Source organism: Heterocephalus glaber, unplaced genomic scaffold (assembly GCF_053883595.1).
Source record: "Heterocephalus glaber isolate CG9 unplaced genomic scaffold, H.glaber_assembly_v1.0 deba00001670, whole genome shotgun sequence".
NCBI classification, from domain to species: domain Eukaryota; kingdom Metazoa; phylum Chordata; class Mammalia; order Rodentia; family Bathyergidae; genus Heterocephalus; species Heterocephalus glaber.
This window is the reverse complement of record NW_028258408.1, coordinates 437,504-462,857: the sequence shown is the minus strand read 5'-3', so window position 1 is coordinate 462,857 and position 25,354 is coordinate 437,504. Positions and strand designations below refer to the sequence as shown.

The 25,354-nt window shown below is 43.1% G+C and overlaps 1 protein-coding gene and 2 pseudogenes across 1 annotated transcript; all 3 read left to right on the top strand.

Annotated features, from left to right (window-relative positions):
- Window positions 1–868: 868 nt before the first annotated feature.
- LOC147822231 (paired-like homeodomain transcription factor LEUTX) lies at window positions 869–7,900 on the top strand. Its single transcript, XM_087197478.1, has 3 exons — window positions 869–1,090; window positions 5,760–5,911; window positions 6,976–7,900. Exons 1-3 carry the CDS (start codon window positions 1,066–1,068, stop codon window positions 7,387–7,389), a joined length of 591 nt encoding a protein of 196 aa, XP_087053604.1. The 5' UTR covers window positions 869–1,065; the 3' UTR covers window positions 7,390–7,900.
- A 2,300-nt stretch (window positions 7,901–10,200) lies between these two features.
- LOC147822230 (uncharacterized) lies at window positions 10,201–12,645 on the top strand (annotated as a pseudogene).
- A 3,436-nt stretch (window positions 12,646–16,081) lies between these two features.
- LOC147822229 (eukaryotic peptide chain release factor subunit 1-like) lies at window positions 16,082–24,891 on the top strand (annotated as a pseudogene).
- The last annotated feature ends 463 nt before the right edge of the window (window positions 24,892–25,354 follow it).

Genomic DNA, 25,354 nt, shown 5'->3' with positions numbered 1-25,354 from the left:
TAGGGCTGGTGCTACAGCTCAGTGCAAAGGCTGTGGGTTTAACACCCAGAGCTAGAGACCCCCGAAAAAGCAGCATAAAGTTCCCTCTCCCTGGACTCCCAGTGGTCCCAATACAACTCTTTAACCCAGACTGCAAGGTCCTCAGTGCAGATCCCTCAGGCCACCTGTCGCCGCCTGGGGTGGCAAGGTGACCCTGGCAAGCTGACCCGGCTTCCCAGGCCCCTGGGCGTCTCCCCAGCACAAGCCCCCCAACCCCCACAGGGAGCCCCGCCCTCACCTTCCCAGTCTGCCTCAACAACTGACTGACTTTCTCCGCGGGCACCTTGCTGATTTACTCGTGTGTCCACAGTGACATTTTTGTACACTTTCTCTGTTCTACCTGCCCGACTTTCATTTAGCTTCCTCCGCTATTTGAGGTCAGCAATCAGTCTCTTGGGGCTTTAGTTTTGTTGGTTTTGGTTTTCGTCTCCTTGAGGCAGGGTCGTGCTATGTAGCTCAGGGCAGCCTTGAGTTGTCGGCATTCCCGTTGCCTCAGCCTCCCCGGTGCTAGGATTAAGGCGAGCTCCACCACGCCCAGCTAGGAATCAGTCTGAATCGCTCTTCACTCTCAGTACCACACACAGCAGTTCCCACGTCCTAGGTCAGGGCTGGTGAACGCATGGCACGCCTGCCGCAGCGGACACCCAGCGCTTCTCTGTTCACGAGATAGCCCACTCGCCCCAGGGTTGACTCAACAACCCGGCATTCAGGTTTAACTGCACTTGGCGATGAATAAGTGGGTTTTGAGTTGCAGTTTAGGCACACGACCTCACGAAGGTTCGCTATTGCTGGCCTAGGTTCTGGAGAAACGGGGCGGGGAGGGGGGGGGTTGAATTCTGGTCAGAATGCTATGGCCGGTGATTGTTAGTAGGGCGTGACGATAGGTTTGATGAGGGTGGGTCAAGATGGAGGCCTGAGTACGTCAAGGTTTTGCTTAAATAGGGAGGTGGTCTAGCATAGTGGGCACATAAAGTGAGGAGCTCCAGAACGAGCAGGTTCCAGCCCTTTCCCTGTCCTTCAGCGGCCATGGTGGAAGACGCCAGAGAGCCCGGTGAGTAGAGTGAGCGGGAGGAAGCTAGGCTGAGGGGTTGTCGGGGGACAAACCAGGGTGAGAGGTGAGAGGTGAGAGGTGAGGGGTGAGGCCTTCATGGCGGTTCTCCTGCTTCTTGAAATGTAGAATAATCTTTGCTGCTTCTTCTTCTTCTTCTTCTTCTTCTTCTTCTTCTTCTTCTTCTTCTTCTTCTTCTTCTGGTACCAGGGATCGAACTTGGGTCCTTTCGCTTGCACAGCAGGCGGCAAAACCGCTGAGCTAAATCCCCGGCCCATGCTGCCTTCTACACACTAAGAATTCCTATCTTACGTTTGTTGCAAATACATTCCTCCAGTCAGTGGCTTGTGTTTGTTATTTGCTTATCAATTCTCTTGTCTAGGGATTTTAAATGTTGATGCTGCCCTATTAATCGATATTATTTATAATTGTATTTATAAAACTTGGTTTAATGTGTGTTTTTGTCTGGGGAGAGAGATATAATTTTATTTTCAAAATTTATATTTTGGTGTTATTGTGAGACAGGGTTTCACCCAGCGGTTCATTCTGGCCTTGAACTCACTGTGTAGCCGAGGCTGGCCTTGAATTCACAGTGATCCTCCTGCCCCAGCCCCCTGGGATTAGAGGCCTGGGCCACCGCCCTAGGCATATTTTCTTTTAGAAGTTCAAAAAATGAGTTTATTTTCAGAGTAGAACAACTGGCAACTCTGGTGGTACAAGGTTGTAGACCCACCACTCTTGGGTGGCTGAGGCAGGAGGGTCACAAGTTTGAGTTCGCCCAGCCTGTGCTTTATGTACTTACATACATACCTACAGCATTGCCCACTGCTCCTAAGGAGTATGAACAAGATATAGGGTTCTATTTAACCCAATAGGAAACAATGGAATCAAGAGGTGTAGGGCCGGGGATTTAGCTCAGTGGTTTCGCTGCCTGCTGCGCAAGCACCAGGACCCGAGTTCGATCCCCGGTAACAAAAAAAAAAAAAAAAAAAAGAGGTGCAGTAAATGAAATGCAGGAGGCTGCTGCTGGTATGTAACATGGCCTCGTATTATATACCAAATTTGGTGTAAGTAGGAGTACACTCCAAAACAGCAACAAAAACTCATACCGTAGTCTTTTATTATCACTATCCAGTAGGTACTCTGCATCACGGTGTGAGATATACTTTTATTTGTGACTGGCTGCTCATTAGGTCTGTTTACCCCAGCAGCATTACCAGCATGACAGTCATGGATTGCAGCTATGACAGAAATTTGTAGCTCTGTTATAACCTCCTAGGACCATCTTTGAACAAAATGTTTGGGAGCACATGACCAAACTTGTATAATAGTGTTGATGTTGAGTCAGTTGTACAAGGATGATTTATTTAACATAGACTTCTTAACTTTTGGTGTGAATAATTGCCTTTTTTCTTATTTATGTAAGATGTGTCTTTCTTCATCTCGACTGCATGAGTTCCCAGGTCTCCCCATAGCATATTCAGTATTTCCCCCAGGTAGTCTAACAGAAGAGGTAGTCTATTGAATGCATTTTCCCGATTGACTCTGTCAAAAGGCAAAATGACAACACATCTGGTTGAAACATGGAATTGGCGCTTATCTGTGATTCTGGAATCAGGGAACACCTTATTGTGTCAAATGGAATGAGCATTCCATTGAGCTGAGAATAGGACATTGGCTTAAAGACACAGCTAAATCCAGAGAAGGCAGGAAAAGGACAAACACGGGATTGGGGGCTGGGGATTTAGCACAGAGCTGCTTCTGCCTGCCTGGCAAGGGCAAGGTCCTGAGTTCGATCCCCAGTACCGAAAAAAACAAAACAAAAACCACAGCATTGGTTGTTTGAAATTTACTCCATGGGGTTAAAAGAGAAAGAACTTCCTTATTATGTGGATTCGGGGTGAGTAGAATCTCCTGGTCTTTTTGAAAACTGGTCCTCTTAGAGGTTCACTTTGATTCTGTGGACCTCAGCACCAGTGCCTCCTGTTTGGTCTGGTCTGGCCTGTTGGGAGATGGCACAGGAGCTCAGTCCACAGAGATGTCCTCCAGCTACTCTGTGTCACATCTGCTCAAGCTGCTCTGTCATCCTGGAGCCTGCCCAGCTTCCTTCCCAGGGTCATTGTGCTGGTAGAAAACCCACCATGTCCCTTTGCTACTCTCTGTGGATTCCCTTTTCTCCCACACACAGCTTCCCTCTTTAAATGGTGTTGTGTTGATGCGATTTCTCTCGGGGCTCCTTCAATGCTCCATGGGAGGTCAGACTGCTGAGTGCATGAGTATCTGAAACCATCTTTATCCTCTTCTACTGGGGACCCCTGCAGAGGATCCCAATCTCCTGCTTGGTGCTCTGACCCAAGGTGAGCAGAAAGACTCAGAGACAGAATCAACGTGAAATGAGGACGTGAGATGTTTAAAGCTTGAGCAAGCAAAGACACTGAAACAGCCAGAACCAGTGATATTTATTGGTGACACTGTCATTTCTAGGGAAAGCTGATGAGGCCAGTGTGGTTGCTAGAGATAAGTTACCGAGCCAATGGCTTCTCGGCCTTTTGGCTAAGATCAAGTGTAGTTACTGACCCAGGAAAGGCTTTCAAAAGACGGGACAAAGCATTCTTGCATTAGGAATGGAACAGAACAGATATAAGTTGTGGTTAATGATTAGCCTGTCTTTTCAGTTGAGACGTTTTCATGTCTGGCAGTGGAGTTTGGGTAAGAGTCACTCTGAAATCAGCCGGACTCACTTCTTTAAAGAAGACAATTTCAGGGTTAATTCTTTATAGCCTGCACTGCTTACAGCCTGTGCTGGGTATAATCAGTGGAGCAGTCTCCCGCTCTCTTTTCCTCCTAAAAAAAAAAAACAAATAAGGCTGAACACCAGGTCGAAAGAGTTTCTCTAAGAATATTATCGCTCTCTATTCATTGTCTTCTGCTGAGCAGTGATGCTCTTCTGAAGACCACTGGAATTCTAACTACCATTCCTTTGTGTGGAAATTCTGTTTTCAGTGAGAAGCTTCAGGATTTTCTCTAAACACAGTATTCTGGTATTTTGCAATAGAACTCAAACTGTTTATTTGTTTATCATCCTTGACATTCGACAGTCTCATGCTGGAGACTCCTGTGGAGCTTTGTGCAGCAGCAGTGTCATAGCCACTGAGTTTATCTGAGGCCAGATTCTTGCTAATGGTGACTCCTTCATTTTATTTCCCAAATCTTAAAAAGTTATTTCTTTCATAATACTCTCATCACTCTGAAATTTCTCTTGAGGCATATAGATACTTTTTAGTCACACAAGTATTGCTGTTTTTTTTAATGTGCTGGAATTTGAACACATAGCATCACGGATGCTAAGAAAGCTCTCTACCACTGAGAACATCCACAGCCAGCCTAATATTTCTCCAAGTATTTCTTGGCCATCTTTGACCAAGGTTGTATTTTCCTGTCTCTTCAGTCTTTTAACGTGCTTTTGTCTATTCTAGCCTGCCTTCGGCAATACTTGTTTCACATTCTTTTTCAGCTCTTCTATTATTGTTTAATGGTTTACTTTTAGCTACTGAATTCCAAGAACATCTGTCCTAATGGCTTTTCCTTTATTTTCAAGAGATTTTTGATATATGACTGCAATATATTCTATTAATCTAAGAATATTGATTGTAATGTTTTCAATTTCTTTTCTTTTCTTCACCAAAATTTGTCTTTAAAGTCCTGCTGCCATCCTTTTGCTCCTCGTTTTCCTTTTTCTATCTCAGCCTCTCTTTCTCTATGTAAATCTCTGTCTCTGCGTCTCTCCTTCAGCACCATGTTTGAGGATTTTCTCCGGTCCCCTATAAATGTTTGCCCTGTGTCTAGACAGGGAGTAAAAGCTAAGAAATCTCCATATTGGATGATTTGTGTTCACCGAGGGAGAATTAGGCAGCATGTTGGCAGTGTGGTTTGGGTGTGTGTGTGTGTGTGTGTGTGTGTGTGTGTGTGTGGCTGTGTGTGCGGCTGTGTGTGTGAAACCTAAAGGCCTCTTGTGAGTAAAATAGTCCATAAAACATGGATTGCCATGACATTAGGTACTGCTAGATGACAAGACCTCAGGACGTTTTAAACAGTAGTATAAACTCCCATCGTGCACAAATACTGTATTTTACTTGTGTCTTTGGAAACTCATATCTTTCTAAAGAGTGTGAGTTATCTGGGATCATTTTACTATTTGAAAATCAAAGGCAAAAAATATAAGTACAGTGACTCCCTAAGTCACAGAGCCAGTAGGTAAGAGAATCAAGATGCACTCTGAGGTCACTTAACTTCATGGCTGCTCCCCACAACGATCCTGCTAATAAGTGACCAAATCAATAGCAGGGTCTTAAAGTACCTCTGAGTGCGAGGGGTTAGTATGGTAGTGTCTCAAGTACTGTATGAACAATGTGACCTCATGAACCCAGCGTTACTCTCGTGCCAATACTGTATCCTCTCCCAATGAGGTACTGGTGATCTGGAGGTGCAGAACAATCACAGAAAGATGGTGAGGAGTGGGTCCTTGGGTGGGCTTTTTAGGCCAAGCCTTTGACAGGCAGGTCAGGCCCAGGCATGAAATTCACATTTGGATATTTTCTTTTTAACATGGATCTTTTGCCTTTGCCATCTGAATATTACTTGAATGTGAGTCTCTTGTCTGTTCCCTAAGCAGAAAAGGAGCAATATACTCGCCGGCCACGTACCGTGTTTAGCCAAAATCAACTGGCAGTATTGATGGATACCTTTGAGAAGAACACTCATCCAGACACTGATGCTATTCATGAATTGGCATCAAAACTGAATCTTGACGAAGTGGTGATAAAGGTAGGTGCCTGAGTGTGTCTCTAGGTAGTGCACCTGACTTAGAACCTCCCGCAGTCTTTTTTTTTTTTTTTTCCCCCCCCGGAGACAGGGTCACACTCCAATTCAGCCTGGTCTTGAACTCATTGTGTAGCCCAGACTCACTATGTAGCCCAGGCTGGCCTGGAATTCAAGGCAGTCCTCCTATCTCAGGCTCCCAAGTGCTGGTATTGCAGTCCTTTGCAACCACACCCAGGTATGTTCACTTTTTTGAAGACGATGAAGGCTCACCCAAAAGACTTGTCTTCCAAGAGTAATCAACACAAGAGCCAGAATTTGCATCCTGGCCCACAACACTACATAGGACCCTTTGAGTCTGGATCTCAGATACTGCCATTTGGGTTGGTTCCCATATGAGCAGCCCACTCTTGTCATTAGCCTAGTGCTGTGAGTCCTAACCTGCTTCCTGGAGATGGGCATTAATCCCTTCCAAAGCCATGTTCTGAGACTAAATTGCTTCTCCTCAGCCTCCACCTCTTAAAGCATATGCCACTTCTCTGGACTGTTACATAGAAGACAAACACCCACCACGTGAATCTTGATTACAAAGTACACCAGGTAGATACCTAGATACTGCTCAGTCAGAACATTCCCAGTCATTCAGACGTCTTCAAATCAATTCCCAGAGGAAATTCGAGGCAAAATCCCTGCATGAACCTGAGGCAGGCCAAGCTACACTCCCGTTCTTGCTCTCACACTTTGGATGTTTTCTCGGGAAACCTTGAGCAATCACTAATACAGGACCACACCCAGCCCCTTTACTTAATCTGTCTTCATTCAGAGTTTGAGTGCTCCATCCTCCTCTACCCATTGGTACTACAACCCATTCACCGCCCCTCCCCCCCGCCCCCCACTTGACCTAATGGGACCCAGAACAGCAGAGGATACAAAGAACTTTCCTGTTCAGAGAAGTCTGAAGCCATTGGAGATTACCTTTCAGACACCTGAACCTCACTTCCTAGGTTGAACATGGAGATTAATCTTTGGACTCATCCATTTTCATTATCCTGTTTCTCTTCTCCCTTTAGAACTGGTTTAAGAACCAGCGGATGAAACAGAAGAAAATCAGGCTAAAAGTGCAAGGAGATGCATCACCTGGAACATCCACACAGCAGGTTTTGGAAGAGAAGGAGCCCCCACTACAAAATCCTGCGACGAATGCCTCACCAATTGCTGGATCTTCAGATGACGGCAACCATGATCCACAGGAGCCCTCTGAGAGCCACATCACCAGAAGAGATGGAGCCCCTGTGTTGAGTTCAGCAGTGGACACTCCGCATGATAACGTCCAGGATACGTGTATGGGGGATTTGGATGTTCCTTGGGCCCACACTCCGGGTGATATAAGTGAATTTGTAGAACTGTACGCCCTGCATGAGGAAGATGATCCCAGCAGCTTCGATGTGTATCTCCCCACCAGGGTGCCTTCAGTGAGGGAGTGAGCATGGCCCCGATGTGCAGGGTGACTTGACACCCACACCTCTGGACACCAGTCCACACGATCAAGCACAGTTGCTGAAGCAGGAGAACTTAAAGACAAACAAGTGGTTCTCAGCCTTGGGAGGTTCCCTCCTCCCAAACAACCCCGTCTTCCCTGTAGCTGTAATTTCTCATTGTGGCACGGATAAAATTGACAACTATGTCCCCTAAACAAGGTTCATCAAACTCTGTTTCCATATATGTCACGAGACAGCGTCTTTACGGTAGATCGCTTGCTATATGTCACTAGGAAAACCTCTCCCTTCCACAAAATGAATAAAAGCTGGAACTTGTCTTTGTCCATCGCTCTTCCCCTGGACAGGAGTCCGTTGAGCCCGGTGTACACCTTCAACCTGAAATAAAGTCCTCCTGTTTCAGTCCCTGGGTCTCCCCAGTCTCTTGAATTCCTGAAACATTACCACCTGATTTGAATCGATAGAGAGTACAGTTTCAGGACTTGGCATTTCACATAAGGAAAAGAACAGCAACTATCTCACTTTCACTGTCGTCTGTCTTTTCTCTATTTGTTTTCAATGCCCCCTCCAACAATTTCAGTATCACATACAGTCCTCATGGGATGCAAGTCAGCAGCACCGTGGGTGGAATTTAGTTAGGCTTTGGATTTTCCCTCACCGTAAGTGCACCGCATAAAACACGCCTGGGTTCTCTGGAAAACATCAGAAACAGCTTTAGGGGCTCCTACGCCTGGGTTGGCTGAGGAAGTATTCACACTGAACAGGCAGGAAAAGCCTAGGCCCATGGTGGCTCCCACCCCACCCTCAGGACAGTGCTACAAAGCTGGTAAGGAATCCCAACACTCTCACGCTCTCTGAGGGGAGAAGCATTTTGAACACACATGCTGCACCCACCTCCACCTTTTCCCTGCCCGACTCTTCAATTTCCTGTCCCCAGAAGTGTAAGCGATAAGGCATATGTGAGTCTCCCCAGGCCACAGAGCAAAGTGGTAGTTTAAATTGGTGCTGAAATAATTTCAGGGCTCTTGTCCACCGGGAGCAGGCTGTGGAAGTGTCTGAAATTCAAATCTCCCACTTTCGCTACAGAAGGGGTTCACCAGGTCACTTCCAAGTGCTCCACACAGCTGATTTCCTCCCTAGACTGATCGGCCAGTTCACTGGGCAGCCAGACTGGTGACGTTAGAGTCTAAACAGAAGTATGGCACTTCTGCAAGCTTCTTCCCTGGTGTAACACGTTTAAAAAAAAAAAAAAGAGTCCATCCATACCTCCGGTTAGTTTTCCCTGAACTGAGTGTCCCTTCTTCTGCATCCTGAACTCCATTCTTGGAGCACGGGATGAGTCTCTTTAGATCACAGAACAACCAAGTCACGAAGTCATCTCGGGTGCCAGAAGGACACTGAAGCAGAATGGGACAGTCCTTCCTCAGGGGCCCAAGAGTGAGCAAAGGGGTGTGAGGAGAAGGGGCCTAAGAGCTTTGCACCTCCTCACCACGCCCTCTTCTTGCCCTCTTGGGAAAGGGGGAGAGGTGGGTGATTCTCATCCATCCCACTTCTAGGGGCTACGAATCCCTTTCCCGGGCAGTGCGCAGAGGAGGCTAAAACATACAGCTGCCAGTTTGTCCTCGGACGATTTTGCCATCCCTCTTCCACGCACTGTTCCACGGTCATGCTCCTTACTCGACTGCATCTGGGAGCTCCCAGACCAAACAGTGGGCCTCTGGGTGCCTAAGTGGAAGTTCACACACAAACAGAACCACTGGAATAAACTGATCACTTAAAATATGTTTAAATAAATCCGACCTCTTTCAATTTGTATTAGTGCGTGTTCATATTACATGATGATGGGTGGGGTTTACTCTGAGCTACTCTAAAATGAGATGGGGTCAGGAGCAGTAAATAGCCTCCAGGCTTTATGGAACAGAAACTTCCATATCAGTCACCATGAATTGAGCTCTGACTGTGTGGCAGGCTTTGTAGGATGCAGGGATTCAAGACCCATGACGCAGTCCCTGGACACTGGGTCCCACTAGGGCAGAAGGGAGGCTGAGCAGAAGAGACTGAGAGACAGAGTGGCAGAACCTCCCTGGAGGAGAAAAGGAAAGGAAAAATAGTGTGAGCAACTGTCCAAAAGAGTCACAAAAGGCAATCTGTAAATAGCAGTGTGCCCACTGGGTTCTGAAGCATGAGTACGTGTTTTTTTGAGTGACCGATGTAGGTAGCAGGGGAGAAGTGGAAGGACTGAGAGAGCGAGAGGCGGGGCCGTCCCGCCGCCGCCAGTGCAGCCCTGGGAGGAGGAGCACGTCGACGACGCGGAGACCAGTTGGGGTCTCCAGCTACCGAGACGGGACGTCAGGGCCTCGGGGCGATGGAGTGAGGGGGCGTCAGCCAAGGGCACCTCCGCGTCAAGCCAGGCCGAGCCGCTGGCCCGCCCCTGCTTCGCCCGAGGACCCTGCACGCCCCGCCCTGCCGAGTCTCCCCGCAGCCGTCACCCCGCCGCCCCGGGAATGGCCCCTGGGTGAGCTACGCCCGGAGGCGGCCGCGCCCGGGGCGATGCGGAGCAGCAGCGACCCCGCGCTGGGGAGCGGCGGGTGCCTGAGCTGGGCCGACAAGAAGGTGGAGGAGCGCGGCAATTTCCTGCTCTCGACGCCGCGCTCCCTGCTCTTCCTGGCCTCGGCCCCCTGACCGCCGCCGCCTCCGCGTCCTCCTGAGGCCGGGCAGAAGACCTGGCGCTTCGCCCGCGACCCGGGAAGGAGGGCGGCGGCGCGGCGAGGGCGGGGCAGGCTGGCGGAGTAGAGGGCGGGAGCTGGAGCTGCCGCTGGGGGGCGCCGGCGCGGGGCGGGCGGGAGTCCGGTGCGGTCGCCTGGGCCGAGGTGCGCGGAGGACTCGGAGCGCGGGCCCCGCCGGCAGCGCCCTGGCAGCAGCGGCCAAGCTGGCAGCGGCACCGCCAATACCGAGGGCGGGAGGGCGCCCGCAACCGCGAGGCCTCCAAGGGCCGCGGGCGGAACGGCGATGGCGCCGAGCCCCTTCCCCCGAGAGGGCAAGCGGAGCAGCATCCGCGGGCGTCGCCGCTAGAGCGCCTCGGCCACGGCCACGGCCACGGCCACGGCCACGTCCAGCAGCGGCAGCCGCACGGAGCCCGACTCCAAGGTGCGTGTTGGCCGCTCGCGCTTGTGGGAAGGAGCCGCCGTCCGCCTACCCAGAGCCGCCACAGGCCCTCGCGACAAGGTGGAGCAGAGCTCAGTGCTGTAGACTGCGCTCCCTCAGTCCCTGGGCCGGGCCTTCATGCCAGCCTGGGCTCGCACAGCGCCCTGCGGGCCCTCTGAGCCGCCGCTCACCCACCCCCTACAGCCAGGTGCTCAGTTGGTCTGTGAAATCCCGAAGCAGAAGTCCATACTCCTCCAGGCATTCAAGGTCTCTCAGCAGGTACAGATTTTCTAGATCCCAGAGTCGTCATTCTAGCATTTCTCCTAGCACACTGACTCTGAAGAGTAGCCTGGCCGTCCAGTTGAACAAGAATGAAAAAGCAAGAGCTGCAGAGACAGCTGCAGAAGCTGCAGAACCCTCTAGCACGTCTACACCAACCAAGGGGACACAGAAACTGGAGCCAGCACATCGCAAACCAACCATGTGAAGGACGTGAAGAAATAAACTGAGCGTGCCCCTTCTCCCTCAAGTAGTGGAACTTTCAATACAAAATGACAAGGCGAAAACAAAGCCACCTCTTCAAGTTACAAAGGTAGACAATAATTTGATTGTAGATAAAGCCACCCAGATAACAGCTGTCGTTGGGAAGGAGAGGAAATCTGCTGCTACAAAGGGTGAACCTTTCAGTATCTCTCAAAAGAGAAAACCAAACCACTGAAACCAAGCGTGGGAGCCAGGGAGAAGCAGCAACATGTGACTTTAGTGACCTGTGTGCTACCACCCTTACCTTTGTCTCCCATGCTACCTGAATATAAAGAGGGGGATAGTTTAAGAGAAAATATTTCAGTAAAAGCGGTTTAAAAAGAAGTAGAAAAGAAACAGATGTCTTCTTGCTGATTTAGCCCTGCCCTCTCACCTGCCTCCCAAGCCGGAGGAGAGGATCTTTCCAAGAGTCCAGAGGAAAAGAAAACAGCAGCACAGTTGCATAGTATATGAAGGCCTAAAGTATGTCGGCCTCGCTATGGTGAATTAAAAGAAAAAGATATTGACTGAGGAAAAGGCTGTGTGGACAAATTTTATATCGTCAGAATTATTAGAAAAGGTCCTTATGGATAAGTTTACAAGGTTGGGGAGAAGACATTGGAGACACGGTTGCCTTAAAAAAAAAAAAGTAAGGTCTGGATAATAAAAAGGAAGGCATTCCAATTTTAGCAATTTGAGAAATTAAAATTCTCCCATAGGTTACCCATCAGAGTATTATCAATAAGAACGAAATAGTGACTGATAAAGAAGATGCTTTGAATTTTAAAGACAGAGGTACATTTTATCTGGTGCACATATCTTCTTTCATGAGGTGTTTGAACACAACTTTTGCTCATTCTAATTAGGTTGTTAGAGTTTTCATTATTGAGTTGTAACAGTTCTAATGCCCGTGAGTCTGCATCTGTGGTACTGGAGATGGAACCCAGGGCCTTTGCGTTAATCTGTATCCCCAGCCCTTTTTATTTTTTATTTTTGAGATAGGGTCTCACTAATTTGGTAAGTGGCCACGTCTGGGTACTTCTGGGTTCTGTCTTGTGATCCTTCCGCTAGGGACCTGAAATTTCAATTCTGCAGACTAGAATTGCCCTTTCTTTTCCCATCCTCAAGGGAGCAGTGTGAGGGGGGCCTTTGGCGACCATCTTGGCAGTTGGCGACAGTTGGTGTGGGCGGGGCCGCTGTGGTGAGCGGGACCTTTGCGGTGGGCGGGACCGCGGCCTCGCGGGCCTCGCCATGGTAACCACAGCTCTGTCACTGCCCCGCCTCACAGGCTTCCAGACTGTCCTCGCCTTAGGTGAAGGTGTTTGACCCCCGTCCTCGGAAGTAGCCTGACAGCCTCTTAGCTGTCTCTCAGCCGCCGCCACGTTCAGCCGCCTCTCAGCAGCCGCCTTTGCCAACGCAACCAAGCAAGTGGAGGAGGCCCAATACCAATACTTCAGAAGGTGACACCCAGGCTCTGTCCTGCCTCCCGGCGTCTCTGGGCCCAGGTGTGCTCGGTGTCTGTGAGACTTCACCCGGCAGCTCCTGTCTCAGTGGCCGGCTGGGCGAGGCTCCCCCCCCCCCCCCGCCGTAATTTCTTTGGCAGTTGTTGGCAAGGTCAAGACAGTGAGTGATTCATTTGTGGTAGTATGGATTCTCAAATACGATAAGGACTAAAGACTATATATTTTACATCAGAAATATTGCTTTAAAATGGGACCTTTGAATATGCAGTCCTGTCGAGAGAATCGGAAAAAGTTTCACGTTGGCTTTGGTGATCTTGTGCGTCCTATTCAAAATCATTGCTTAGCGGGATATGGTGGCGCACTCCTGTAATCCGAGCATGGGGGAGAGGGGCTGAGGGAGGACAGGCGAATTCGAGGGCAAGCTGGGCTACATAGTGAGTTCAAGGCCAGCTGCACTATGAGACTCTCTCTCAAAAAAAAATCAAAATCATTGCCTTGTGTTTTTCTAAGCCTAATTATAAATAACATTTTATATTATTAAGATTCTATGGCCAAGTGCATTACACTGTATAATCTATAAATTATATTTTAAAGTAGTATTATTGAATTTATCGTGTACCTTTATAATATTTATAATATCTGCGTTGGATATACTTGCACTATTTCTCTGAAGTGTCTGTATGACAACACATGTAACTTTCCTGGCACAGAAGATGGTTGAAAATTGTAGAATTAATCATTCGTCAAAATTAAATGAAGAACAGGTGCTGTGCTAAGTGAAGAACTGCTGTGATTCATTGTCAGGAAAAGGTAAGTGAACTCCTGATTTTTCAAATGCAAAACCTAAGTTGTTGGGTTATAGTTTAGATATTTGAGTATTGGGAGAGTTTTGGGGTTTTTTGTTTTTTTTTTAGATTCTTTTAACCAGTATGAAGAACAAGTAAGCAGGGCCAGGGATTTAGCTCACTGCTTCCACCACCTGTCTCACAAGCACAAGGTCCGGAGTTCGATCTTGGGTACCAAGAAAACAAACAAAACAAAACAAAACAAAACAAAACAGGTAAGCAAATGAAAGAATAAATATACTAGTTTCTTAAATGCCAGCTTTCATGCTGCTGTGTAAAATGGTCTGATTTTGTGTCACTCTGTGTGTGTGTGTACACATACAGTAAAATAAGGAATAAAAAAGGATTCATATTGATTGTAGAATAATAAAGAATTTAGGGCAGAAGATCCACATTCTCTGCCTCAACTACTAGACTTATGTTTTCTAAATTTTTTAATTGATATTAGTTGAGTGGATTATTTAAGTGTGTCTCTATGTGCATATATCTATATATCTGTATGTTTTTCAGATTACCTTAAAAATAGAATTTTTCTAAATCTTCCTTAGGAAAATATTATTTAGTTTTTCATTTCAATTGTTGCTATTCACCTATCCTCAACTTCCTTATAAAATAACTATACTATTAAGGTAATAAGCTAATACTATGATTAATTATAGAAGATATTTTCATATCTATGAGGAAAACAAAAGCAGACATTAAAATAGACATGTCACAGTATTAATTAGTGTTATATATCATTTAACATTTGTGCGTTCTAACGCACGGTGCTTTTAAAGTAACAAATCAATGCTGAAATTTTGACTGGACTAAGTATAGAGAATAAAATTTTTGTTCGGACTTTAAAAAAATTAGTCTCTTTTCATCTACAGCAAATAAAATGTTTTGTGCCTAATATATACACACATATTGTATGCTCACTGTATATTTGTTGAATGAATTGAATGGGTACACACTGATTGAAAAGAAAAAGTAAGCATTTTGAACTCAATTGCTTGTAATCACATAGCAACACTAATCACTGAGCAAACACTCAGTATATACTTATTAATGTGTTATTTACATAAGAAAAATACTATGAAAAATTTTTAAATATTTAAAAGAATTCTTAAGATGTCTATAAATTAGGAGAGATAGCATCTTTAAATAAATTTAAAGTGAGCAAAGTGGTTTTAGTAATTTTTAAAGATTTGTGTGTTCTTATTGTTTGTTCTACAATATAGTTACAATTGATTTTTCATAGTGCCAAATTAATAATTCTGAAGGCAATTATAGTAAAATATTTTTAAGCTAGTAAAAACTCTTATCACTGAGTTTTCAGGAAAAACCAATATTTCTCCCTTTCTTCCAAGAAATTAAATGCATATGAAAATATTTTTGTACATAGTATTTGATATTTCAAAGCCAGAAAGATTATCCTAAAAGTGATTGAAACAAAACAATATTTGATTTTGTGATTCATTACCTTAAGTGATTTTTCCCTTTGCTAATTAAAACCATTCTCATAGTAAATTATCCGATTGAGGTAAAATTTAGCTGTTAAGATTATATGACCTTTCATCTGGAATGGCTGCTGTCCTCTGGAAATAATAAAGGGCAATTCTATTGCATGTATTTGCTAATTATACAATAAAAAAACCAGCACTTATGGGACACAATGAAAGCAGTCCTAAGAAGAAGATTATAGCTGCGAATGCCTACATCAGAAAAGCAGAGTGAGCCCAAATAAATAACTTAATGATGCTCCTCAAGGTCTTAGAGGAAAAGTGCAATCTAAATCCAGAGCTAGTACAAAGGTGGAAGTTATAAAGATTAGAGCACAAATAAGTGAAATGTAGACAAAAAAAATAATGAAGTGAAGAGCCGATTCTTTGAAAGAATAAACAAAATAGACAAATCTTTAGCCCATCTAACCAAAAAAAGGAAAGAAAAGACACAAATCAATGCAATTAGAAATGAAAAAGGTAAAATCACAACAGACTCTGCCAAAATCCAGAGTATTATTACCAACTACGTCATAACCTATATGCCAATAAATTGGAGAACTCAGAAGAAATGGAGAGATGCCTAGATATATATGAATTACTAAAACTGAACCAACAAGACCTAGAAATCCTGAATAATCCAATAGCAGGCAACAAAATTAAAATAGTAATAAAAATCTTAACAATTAAGAAAAGCCCCGGACCTGGTGGATTCACTGCTGAATTCTTAAAAAAAACTTCAGGAAGATCGAATACCAATACTCTTCAACTTCTTTAATGAAATTCAAAGGGAAGGAATACCCCCAAAGTCATTCCTGGAAGCTGGCATTACCCTGATTCCAAAACCAGACAAGACTCCAACCATAAAAGAGAACTACGGGCCAGTCTCTCTAATGAACAGAGATGCAAAAATACTCAACAAGATACTGGCAAACAGAATGCAACAAATCATCAGAAACATCATACATTATGACTACTTAGGCTTCATCCAGGGATGCAAAGAGAGTTCAACATATACAAATCAATAAATATAATTCATTACATAAACAGAATCAAGGACAAAAAATAGCATGGTTTCCTCAATAGACACAGAAAAAAACCTTTGATGAAATCCAACATCCATTCATGATTAAACCCTGAAAAACTATATATATATATATATATATATATATATATATATATATATTTTTTTTTTTTTTTTTTTTTGTGCTGGGGATCAAACTCAGGTCCTTAAGCTTGCTAGGCAGGCGGCGAAACCACTAAGCTAAATCACCGGCAAAAATAGACATTGAAGGACATTATCTCAATCTGATAAAAGCCATTTATGAAAAATCTATTACCAACATTATATTAAATGGGGGAAAATTGAAAGCTTTCCCTCTAAAATAAACAAGAGAAGGATGTCCACTATGACCGCTTTTCTTTTACACAATCCTGGAAATGTTAGCCAGAGCAATCAGGCAAGAGAAAAAAATAAAAGGGATACATATAGGAAAGGAAGAAGTCAAGCTATCATTATTTGCAGATAATATGATTCTCTACTTTCAACTTTAAAAATCTCCATTGAAAGGCTGCTCCAATAACAAGGTTCTTGAGCAATGTAGCAGGATACAAAATCAACACAAAAAAATCAATAGCATGAACTCACTCAGAATGAAATTAGGAAAACAATACCATTCACAGTAGCATCAAGGAAAATTAAATACTTAGGAATTAACCTTTACTATGATGAATGTGATCATTATGTATATCAAAAGTGTACCAATACAATTAATTAAAAATAAAAAACCCAACCAAGAAAGTGAAAGACCTCAAAAATTGTACCACTCTGAAGAAAGAGACTGAAGATTTCAGAAAATGGAATAAGTGATATCCCAGGCCCCAGGTGAGCAGAATTGCAACACATGCAGCTGCCTGGAGAGATGGAGCCGGTGTCCTAAGTCAAAGCTGCCACCGTGGAGTCCGCTGCTGGGGAGGAGCAGCTGCTGCCACCCAGGACTCGACCTTTAGGGAGAAGGAGGGGAGAAGATGGCAGATGACCCCATTGCTGCCGACAGGAACGTGGAGATCTGGAAGATCAAGAAGCTCATTAAGAGCTTGAAGGTGGCCCGAGGCAATGGCACCAGCATGATATCATTGATCATTCCTCCCAAAGACCAGATTTCACGAGTAGCAAAAATGTTAGCAGATGAGTTTGGAACTGCATGTAACATTGTCACGAGTAAACCGCCTTTCAGTCTTGGGAGACATTACATCTGCACAACAAAGACTCAAACTTTATAAAAAAAGTACCTCCGAATGGTCTGATTGTTTGCTGTGGAACAATTGTAGCAGAAGAAGAAAAGGGAAAGAAAGTCAACATTGACTTTGAGCCTTTCAGACCGATTAATAAATACATCATTGTATCTGTGTGACAACAAATTCCATACAGAGGCTCTTACAGCACTACTTTCAGACACCAGCAAGTTTGGCTTCATTTGTAATAGATAGTAGTGGCGCACTTTGGGGCACACTCCCAGGAAATACAAGAGAAGTCCTGCATAAATTCACTATGAATCTTCCAAAGAAACATGGTAGAGGAGGTCAATCAGCCTTGTGTTTTGTCCAGTGGAAAAGTGACAACTATGTTCAGAAAGCGGCAGACACTACTGTACAACTGTTTATTTCTGGGGACAAAGTGAATGTGGCTGGGCTTGTTTTAGCTGGATCAGCTGACTTTAAAACTGAACTAAGTTGGGCGGGGGATTTAGCTCAGTGGTTCCGCTGCCTGCCTCACAAGCGCAAGGACCCGAGTTCGATCCACGGTACCAAAAAAAACCAAACAAAAAACTGAACTAAGTCAATCTGATGTGTTTGATCAGAGATTGCAATCGAAAGTTTTAAAGTTTGTCAATATATCCTATCATGGTGAAAATGGATTCAACCAAGCTATTGAGTTATCTACTGGAGTCCTCTCCAATGTGAAATTCACTCAAGAGAAGAAATTAATAGGATGATACTTTGATGATATTAGCCAGGACACAGGCAAGTACTGTTTTGGAGTTGAAGATACACTAAAAGCTTTGGAAATGGGAGCTGCAGAGATTCTAATAGTCTATGAAAATCTGGATATAATGAGATATGTTCTTCATTGCCAAGGCACAGAAGAGGAGAAAATTCTCTAACTCCAGAACAAGAGAAGGATAAATCTCATTTCACAGACAAAGAGACAGGACAGGAACATGATCTGATTGAAAGCATGCCCCTTTTGGAATGGTTCGCTAACAACTATAAAATGGAGGGGCAACCCATTTCCAGTCCCACTTCTGTCTCTCTTAGACAGAAGTTTTCTTTCTCTCAATGAATTTTTCCTACTCTTAAAAAAAAAAGAAAATAGAGCTGGAGATTTAGCTCAGTGGTTCCGCCACCTGCCCCATAAGCACAAGGACCCGAGTTTGATCCCTGGTACCAAAAAGAAAAAAAAAAAAGAAAAAGAAAAACAAAAGAAAAAAGAGGAAAATATACTTTAAAAATTATTCAGATTTTTTTCTACAGGAAAAAATTTGGAGCTACATTGGAAATTGTCACAGATAAGTCACAAGAAGGATCCCAATTTGTGAAAGGATTTGGTGGACTTGGAGGTATCTTGTGGTACCAAGTAGATTTCCAGGGAATGGAATACCAAGGAGGAGATGATGAATTTTTTGACCTTGATGACTACTAGACAGTTGACATGAGTTCAGCAAAATGTGCCTCAACCTCCAGCATCCAACCCAAGGAGCATACCTGTGGTGGAATCCAAACAGATCCCTGCCTTACAATTGGAACAATTCCAGAATTTGATCTGTGAGCATTGGATACTGAAAAGAAAACTGAAACAAAACCAGACCCAGCCTTGCACTTTGGTTTGTCATGGTGTCAGCGCAGCAGCCTACAACTAAGTTCCTAAATGCCACTTTGGACTAATTTTAAAAAGAATCCCAGTTTTTACTTTTACTTGATGGTGAAATTGGTTGCTGTTGTATTTTATGAAAGAAATGATTCTTTTTAACCTTCATACATAGAAGCAAAAATACTTTAACTGCTGTAAACCTTCAAAAGTTAATAGAAGCGAGATCATTCTGGTTTGTTTCTGATTTTGATTGGAGAAAAATTGCTGCATTTCTCAGTGACCCATTTACATGGCATTCTCAGCTTAGACTGGATAAGAAGAAATATATGTGGTGAGACGTCAGAACCATTTCTCTCCTGGCCTCTGTTTAATGTTGAAAGGGTGAGCTAATAGGAGCCGATCTCCACTTCACTCCCTCACACCCCTCCCCAGACTGTCAGTTTCAAGGATGCAAATTGCATTGCAATGTCAAGCTGAGTCATGAAGCATTGGGGCCAATGCACTGTTTACTTCCACCTGTTTGGCAGACACATTTGTGCCCAGCCTTTGGGGAGCCCTTTGTATCACTCACTTGATTTGACAAGGGTCCCCATAATCTCAACCTACTAAAAACTGGTTTGGGATGCATATGATGGGGCTTCTGTGCTATGGCTGGGATTGGGAGAAATAAAACATGCAATTTAAGTGGAAGCAAAAAAAAAAAAAAAAAAGAAGATGGAAAGATAGCCCATGCTCCTGAGTAGGCAGAACCAATATAGTCAAAACAGCTATACTTCCCAAACTGACATATAGATTTAATGCACCCCCCCAAAAAAAAACCCAACAGCATTCCCTCACTGATCTAGAGAAAACAATCTTAAAATTCACATGGAACCAGAAGAGACCCAGCAGAGCAAAAGCAATTTTGGGTAATACTAGCAAGGTAGGAGGCATCACAATCTCAGGTTTGGATTTATATTACAAAGCTTTAGTGATGAAAACAGTATATCACAGGCATAAAAACTGAAATGTAGATCAATGGAATGTAACAGAGGGAGCAAAAACAGCATCACACACATTAAACTATCTGAGCTTCAACAAAGGGGCCAAAAACAAACCCTGGAAGAAAGACAGCCTCTTTAATAAATGGTGCTGTCAAAATCGCATATCCACATGCAGAAAATTGAATCTAGATCCATATGTCTCACTATGTACTATATCAATGAGACAGGAAACCACCCCTCCGTATGGAATTGGGCAAGTGTGGGTTAACTGTGTTATTAGGCAACTATAAGTTAGCTGTGCTATTAGGCAACTATGGGTGAACTAGGAAACTGTGCTCTTTGTAGAATATACCCGAGTAGCCATGACAACATCTGTGTTCTGTTACCAAAGGAGGGTAACAGACTCAGAAAGTCCCGCCAAAGCTCTTTGCTGGCCCCCTACTCCACTGTTCTGCTTTGTGTAAATCCTGCTTGCTATATCCCCAGGGAAACTCCAATGGAATTAAGCTTCATAGATATAAAAAGAGGTATATAAAGAAGTGCAAACTTCTATTTGAGGCTCTTGAGACTGACAGGAGTCACTTGCTGAGCTGCTGACATTAAAAACCACTTTTTGCTCCTATCTTCATATTAAGAGTGGTCTGTTTAGAGTTCTCACAGTTTCCTACTTCACTAAAACCAAAAAGACCTAAATGTTAAAACACAAATGCTTAATCTCCTGGAAAACACTGGCATAGACAAGGACTTTCTGAACAGAGCCCTAATGGCACAAGAAATAATACTGAGGAGTTCAGGGCCAGCCTAAGCTACAAAGGCAGACCCTGCCTCAAAAAATCAAAAACACCAGGTCCTGTGATAGGTTTTATTGATGAAAAGTTAAAAAGTAGCTGCTTTCCAGCCATCAACAGACAATTAGATAAAGAAAATATACTATCTGTATATAATGGAATACTATTGGAGTACAAAGAATGACACATTTGAGACATTTGTAGGAAAATGGATGCACCTGGAAAATATAATGTTGAGTGAAATAAACCAGACACACAAGCTTAAAAAAAAAAATCAAAAACAACAGCAACAGGGCATGAAGGGAGGTCTAGGAATGGGGAAAAAATAAGAACCAAGACGCATTATATAAAGGTACAATTCCCGATGAGAAATGTAATTGTGTTGTATACCTACAATGTACCAATAAAAGAATTTAATACAAGAAAAAAACCAACAGCAACAAAAAATTAATAGTGTTTAGGTTTACATTTCTGGACACGGCAAGACATGTGCCACTGTATGGGGCTCTGCTGGAATTGCTCCAGGCTTTTGCTTCTGTGCATCCATGGTGCCGTTCTTGTTGCCTCTTTCTACAGAAAATGGTGATGAGGAAGAACAGTCAGAGTGTCAAACTCCTGACGGTACATTACTGGTGAAAATGAAGACCTGTGTTGATACGTATACCAACCATTTAAGATCTAAAAGGGAAAATGTTAAAACAGGAGTGAAGCCAGATGCCTCTGATCAAGAGCCAGAAGGACTTAGTCTCTTGGTACCAGATATCCAAAAGACTGTTGAGATAGTTTATGCAGCTACCACCAGTTTGCAGCAAGCAAATCAAGAAAAAAAAGCTAGGTGAATACTCAAAGAAAGCAGCTATGAAACCCCAACTTTTGTCAGCATTAAAATCCCTTGAAGTAAAACGTGGCAGTTATGAAGAAACTAGACTTCGATACATTTGAAATGGTTTCTGAAGATGAGTATGGGAAATTGGGTTTTAAAGTAAATTACCACTACATGTCTCAGGTGAAAAATGCATCCAAACAGTGCTGCCAGAGCCTGCCACCTTGCCCGGGAAGCTGTGACCCTTTCAACCTCACTGCCTCTGTCATCGTCCTCTAGTGTGTTTGTATGCTATGATGAGGAGCGACTTGACATTATGAAGCTTCTGATAACAGGGCCAGCGGATACCCCCTATGGAAATGGCTGCTTTAAGTTTGATGTGTACGTTCCTCAAGATTATCCAAGTTCACCGCCTCTTGTGAATCTAGAGACAACTGGTGGTCGTAGTGTGAGATTCAATCCAAACCTTTACGATGATGGTAAGGTTTGTTTAAGCATCTTAAATACATGGCATGGGAGACCAGAAGAAAAGTGGAATCCTCAAACCTCAGGCTTTTTGCAAATGTTGGTGTCTGTCCATCCCTTATATTAGTAGCTGAGCCTTACTTTAATGAACCAGGATATGAACAGTCTAGAGGCACTCCCACTGGTACCCAGAGTTCTAGAGAATATGATGGCAACATTTGACAAGCAACGGTTAAATGGGCCATGCTAGAAAAAAATCTGAAACCCTTCACCCTACTTTAAAGAAGGTTTACACAAACATTTTCACTTGAGAAGAGTTGAGATCATGGTCCTGTGTGAGGAGTGGATTGCAGATATCCAGCAATACAGCAGCGATAAGTGAGTGTGCAGGACCATGTCTCACCATGCTGCAGTTCTCAAGATGTTATCATTTTAGTGACGCCTTTGCTGGAGAGCACTACTCAAGGAACAAGGGTGCAGCTGTTCAGCTTGAGACCACAATGAAGTCAGAATGTCCCCCTCTGAGTTGGGTCCTCAAAACCGTAAGATGCTTCTTTCTCTTATTCAGTGTTCTTACCATAGTGTGAGGGAAATCAAGGATTGAGAAATTTTGATTTGCCAGCATGTGAAATACACTTTGAACCTTTACAGATGGCTGCAAGTGTGTGGTTGTATTAACCGTCTGTGTCATACCTTCAACTAGAATTTAGGCTCCAAGCTCAAGAGTGACATCTTCCTTATTCTGCTTATTTTCTTTATAATGTCAGCATCTCACAAATAAAAACTGTTCTAAAAAAAAAAGAAATAATGCCGAGGATCAACAAATGGGATCATATCACAGTAAAAAGTTTCTGCACAGCAAAGGAAACAACCAACAGAGTGAAGAGGCAACCTACAGAATGAGAAAAACTTATTGCCAAGGACCCCCTGGAGAGAGGACTGACATCTGGAACATATAAAGAACTCCAAAAACACCCTCCAAAATAGGCCCAATCAAAAAATGGGCAACTTACATGAATAGGAGAAATGTAAAAGTCCTATAAATACACAAAAATGTTCAACATCACTGGCCATAAGAGGAATCCAAATTATAATACTGAGATTCCATTTTGCTCCAGAAAGAATGGCTATCATCAAGAAATCAATAACACTCAAAAACAGACTTCCGGATCACCTACAGCAACCCCAAAGGGAAACGAGATGGAACAATCTGATACTCAACCACCTGGACTCTCTGAACTGGCAACAAAAGAGGATCTGGGAAAAATGAAATCAGAAATAATTACTCAGATAACAGGAAAGATTTTGCTCATGGTGCAAGACATGATTAATGAATCTAGAGAGGACACAGATAAAAAAATAGAGGATCTGAGGAACGCAATGGAATCCCAACATAGGAAACAAATGGAATCCATAAAACAGATGCAAACAGATTTCCAGGAGATTAAAAATTCCATCGAAAGTCTGCACAGTAGAATGAACGAATGTGTGGATAGAATTTCAGATATAGAAGAAAAGATTGCAATTAGTGACCAGGAAAAGAAAAATTGCTTTAAAATTGTAAAGGAACAGGAGAAATCAATCCAGCAGCTGCTAGACGATGCAAAGAAGAATAACCTAAGACTGATTGGAGTCAATGAAGAAAGAGGAGAGTGTGCAGATGACATAAAAAAAAATGTTCACAGAAGTGATGGCAGAAAACTTCCCAAAGAGGGGAAAAGAACTTGACATACAGGTAAGTGAGGCATATAGGACTCCAAATAGCCTTGGTCAAAAAACAAAAATCTACACATAGGCATATAATAGTTAGGATTCCAGAAATCCAACGGAAGAACAAAATTTTACAAGCAGTGAGAGAAAAGAAACAAATCACATACAAAGGAAAGCCCATCAGAATCACAGCAGACTTCTCAATGCAAACCCTCAAGGCAAGAAGAGCTTGGAGTGATGTATTTCAAGCCCTAAAGGAAAACAGCCTCCAACCCAGATTGATGTACCCTGCAAGACTATCTTTCAAAACTGATGGAGAAATAAGATACTTTCATGATAAAGAGCACCCCAGGAACTTCGTGAATACCAAACCAGCACTCCAAAAAATTTTAGACAATACCCTAGGAAAAGACAATGAGGATCACAACCCCAGGAAACCCAGCTGAATGAATCCATTGGGCGTGACAAGTTAAACACAACGGAGGAGAGTCCAACAAAAAGAAAAAGTCATGACAAGGCTTTTAAAACTTTTAACTTCATCTCCCTAATGAGTGTATAATTCAATCTTATTATTGTGCTGATTAGTATTTTTCTGATTCTAGTTGCACACCTTTCCTTGTGCTATACTGGCTATTTATCATCTTCTTATGTGTACTTTTTAATTGGGTTGTCTATTAATGAGCTATAAGAGTTCTTTATATATTCTGGTCATAGGTTATATGCATTGTAAATATCGTCTGTTTAAGGACTACTTTTCATTTTAATGATGTCATTTAAAGTTCTAAATTTTGATGGAATCTCATTTATCAATTTTTTTCTTTTGTACATCATGTCTTTTGTATCCTAGGTAGTTCTTGCCCACCCTGAATTCATAAACATTTTCCCTTATAATATCTTCTTAAAGTTTTATACTTTTAGGCTTTCTTATTTAGGTTCATAGATCCCTTCAAGTTATTTTCATGTATGGAAATAAAGGGTTGAGGTTAATTTTTTGTATACAGATACCAGGTGTTCTAGTGCCGTTTGCTGAAAACACTATCTCTTCCTCGGCTCTTGAATTGAGTTTATATTCTATAAAATGCTAAGGTTAAATAATCTTTCAAAACTCAGTGAACCATATATGTGTGGTTCTATTTCTAGATTCTCTGTTTTATTCCAACGATCTATATGTCTTTCCTTATAACAACACTGCCTTGATTACTGTAGCTTTAGAAGAAGTCTTATAATTAGGTACTAAATGTCTTTCAGCACTGTTTTTGTTTTTTGGGTTTTTGTTTTTAACTTTTCCAGGTCCTTTGTACTCCTACATAACTTTTAAATTTCAATATCCAATTCTTCACTTATAGCAAGTATACACAGACCTGAGTTTTTATATATACCTTATGTTTTCTAATCCTGCTAAATTCAAATACAAGTTCTAGGGGCGCCTAGAGATTTCTTAGTATTTTCTCTGTAGACGATCATTTCATCTACGTATAAAGATTTTGCTTCTACCTTGCCAATCCTATCCTAATTGTGTCATTTTATTGCCAGACTATTTTGGTGGGGACTAGGTTTCAAAGTTTAATGGACAGATAAAGAGTAAGCATATCTGCCCTTGTTCCCCACCTTAAGGGGAAAGCATTGTATCTTCTCCATTCATATAAGGCGTTCTCGCTGGAAGTATGGAGAGTACATGTCTTTAATCTGTTGAGAAGGTTCTGTTCTACTTCTAGTCTCCCGATAGCTTTTACCATGAACAGCTGTAGAATTTAGTCCAATACTTTTTCTCCAACTAGTGACAGGATCATATGGCTTTTTCCTTTCCTCTGTTAAAATGATGACTTTTAGGGGTGGATCTTCCAATGCTGAACCA

Bases quoted from the DNA above. Each gene is read 5' to 3' on its own strand.
- LOC147822231 (XM_087197478.1), top strand. From the start codon at position 1,066: ATGGTGGAAGACGCCAGAGAGCCCG. The intron at 1,091-5,759 runs GTGAGTAGAGTG...TTCCCTAAGCAG, and splicing joins GGAAGACGCCAGAGAGCCCG to AAAAGGAGCAATATACTCGC. The intron at 5,912-6,975 runs GTAGGTGCCTGA...TTCTCCCTTTAG, and splicing joins TTGACGAAGTGGTGATAAAG to AACTGGTTTAAGAACCAGCG.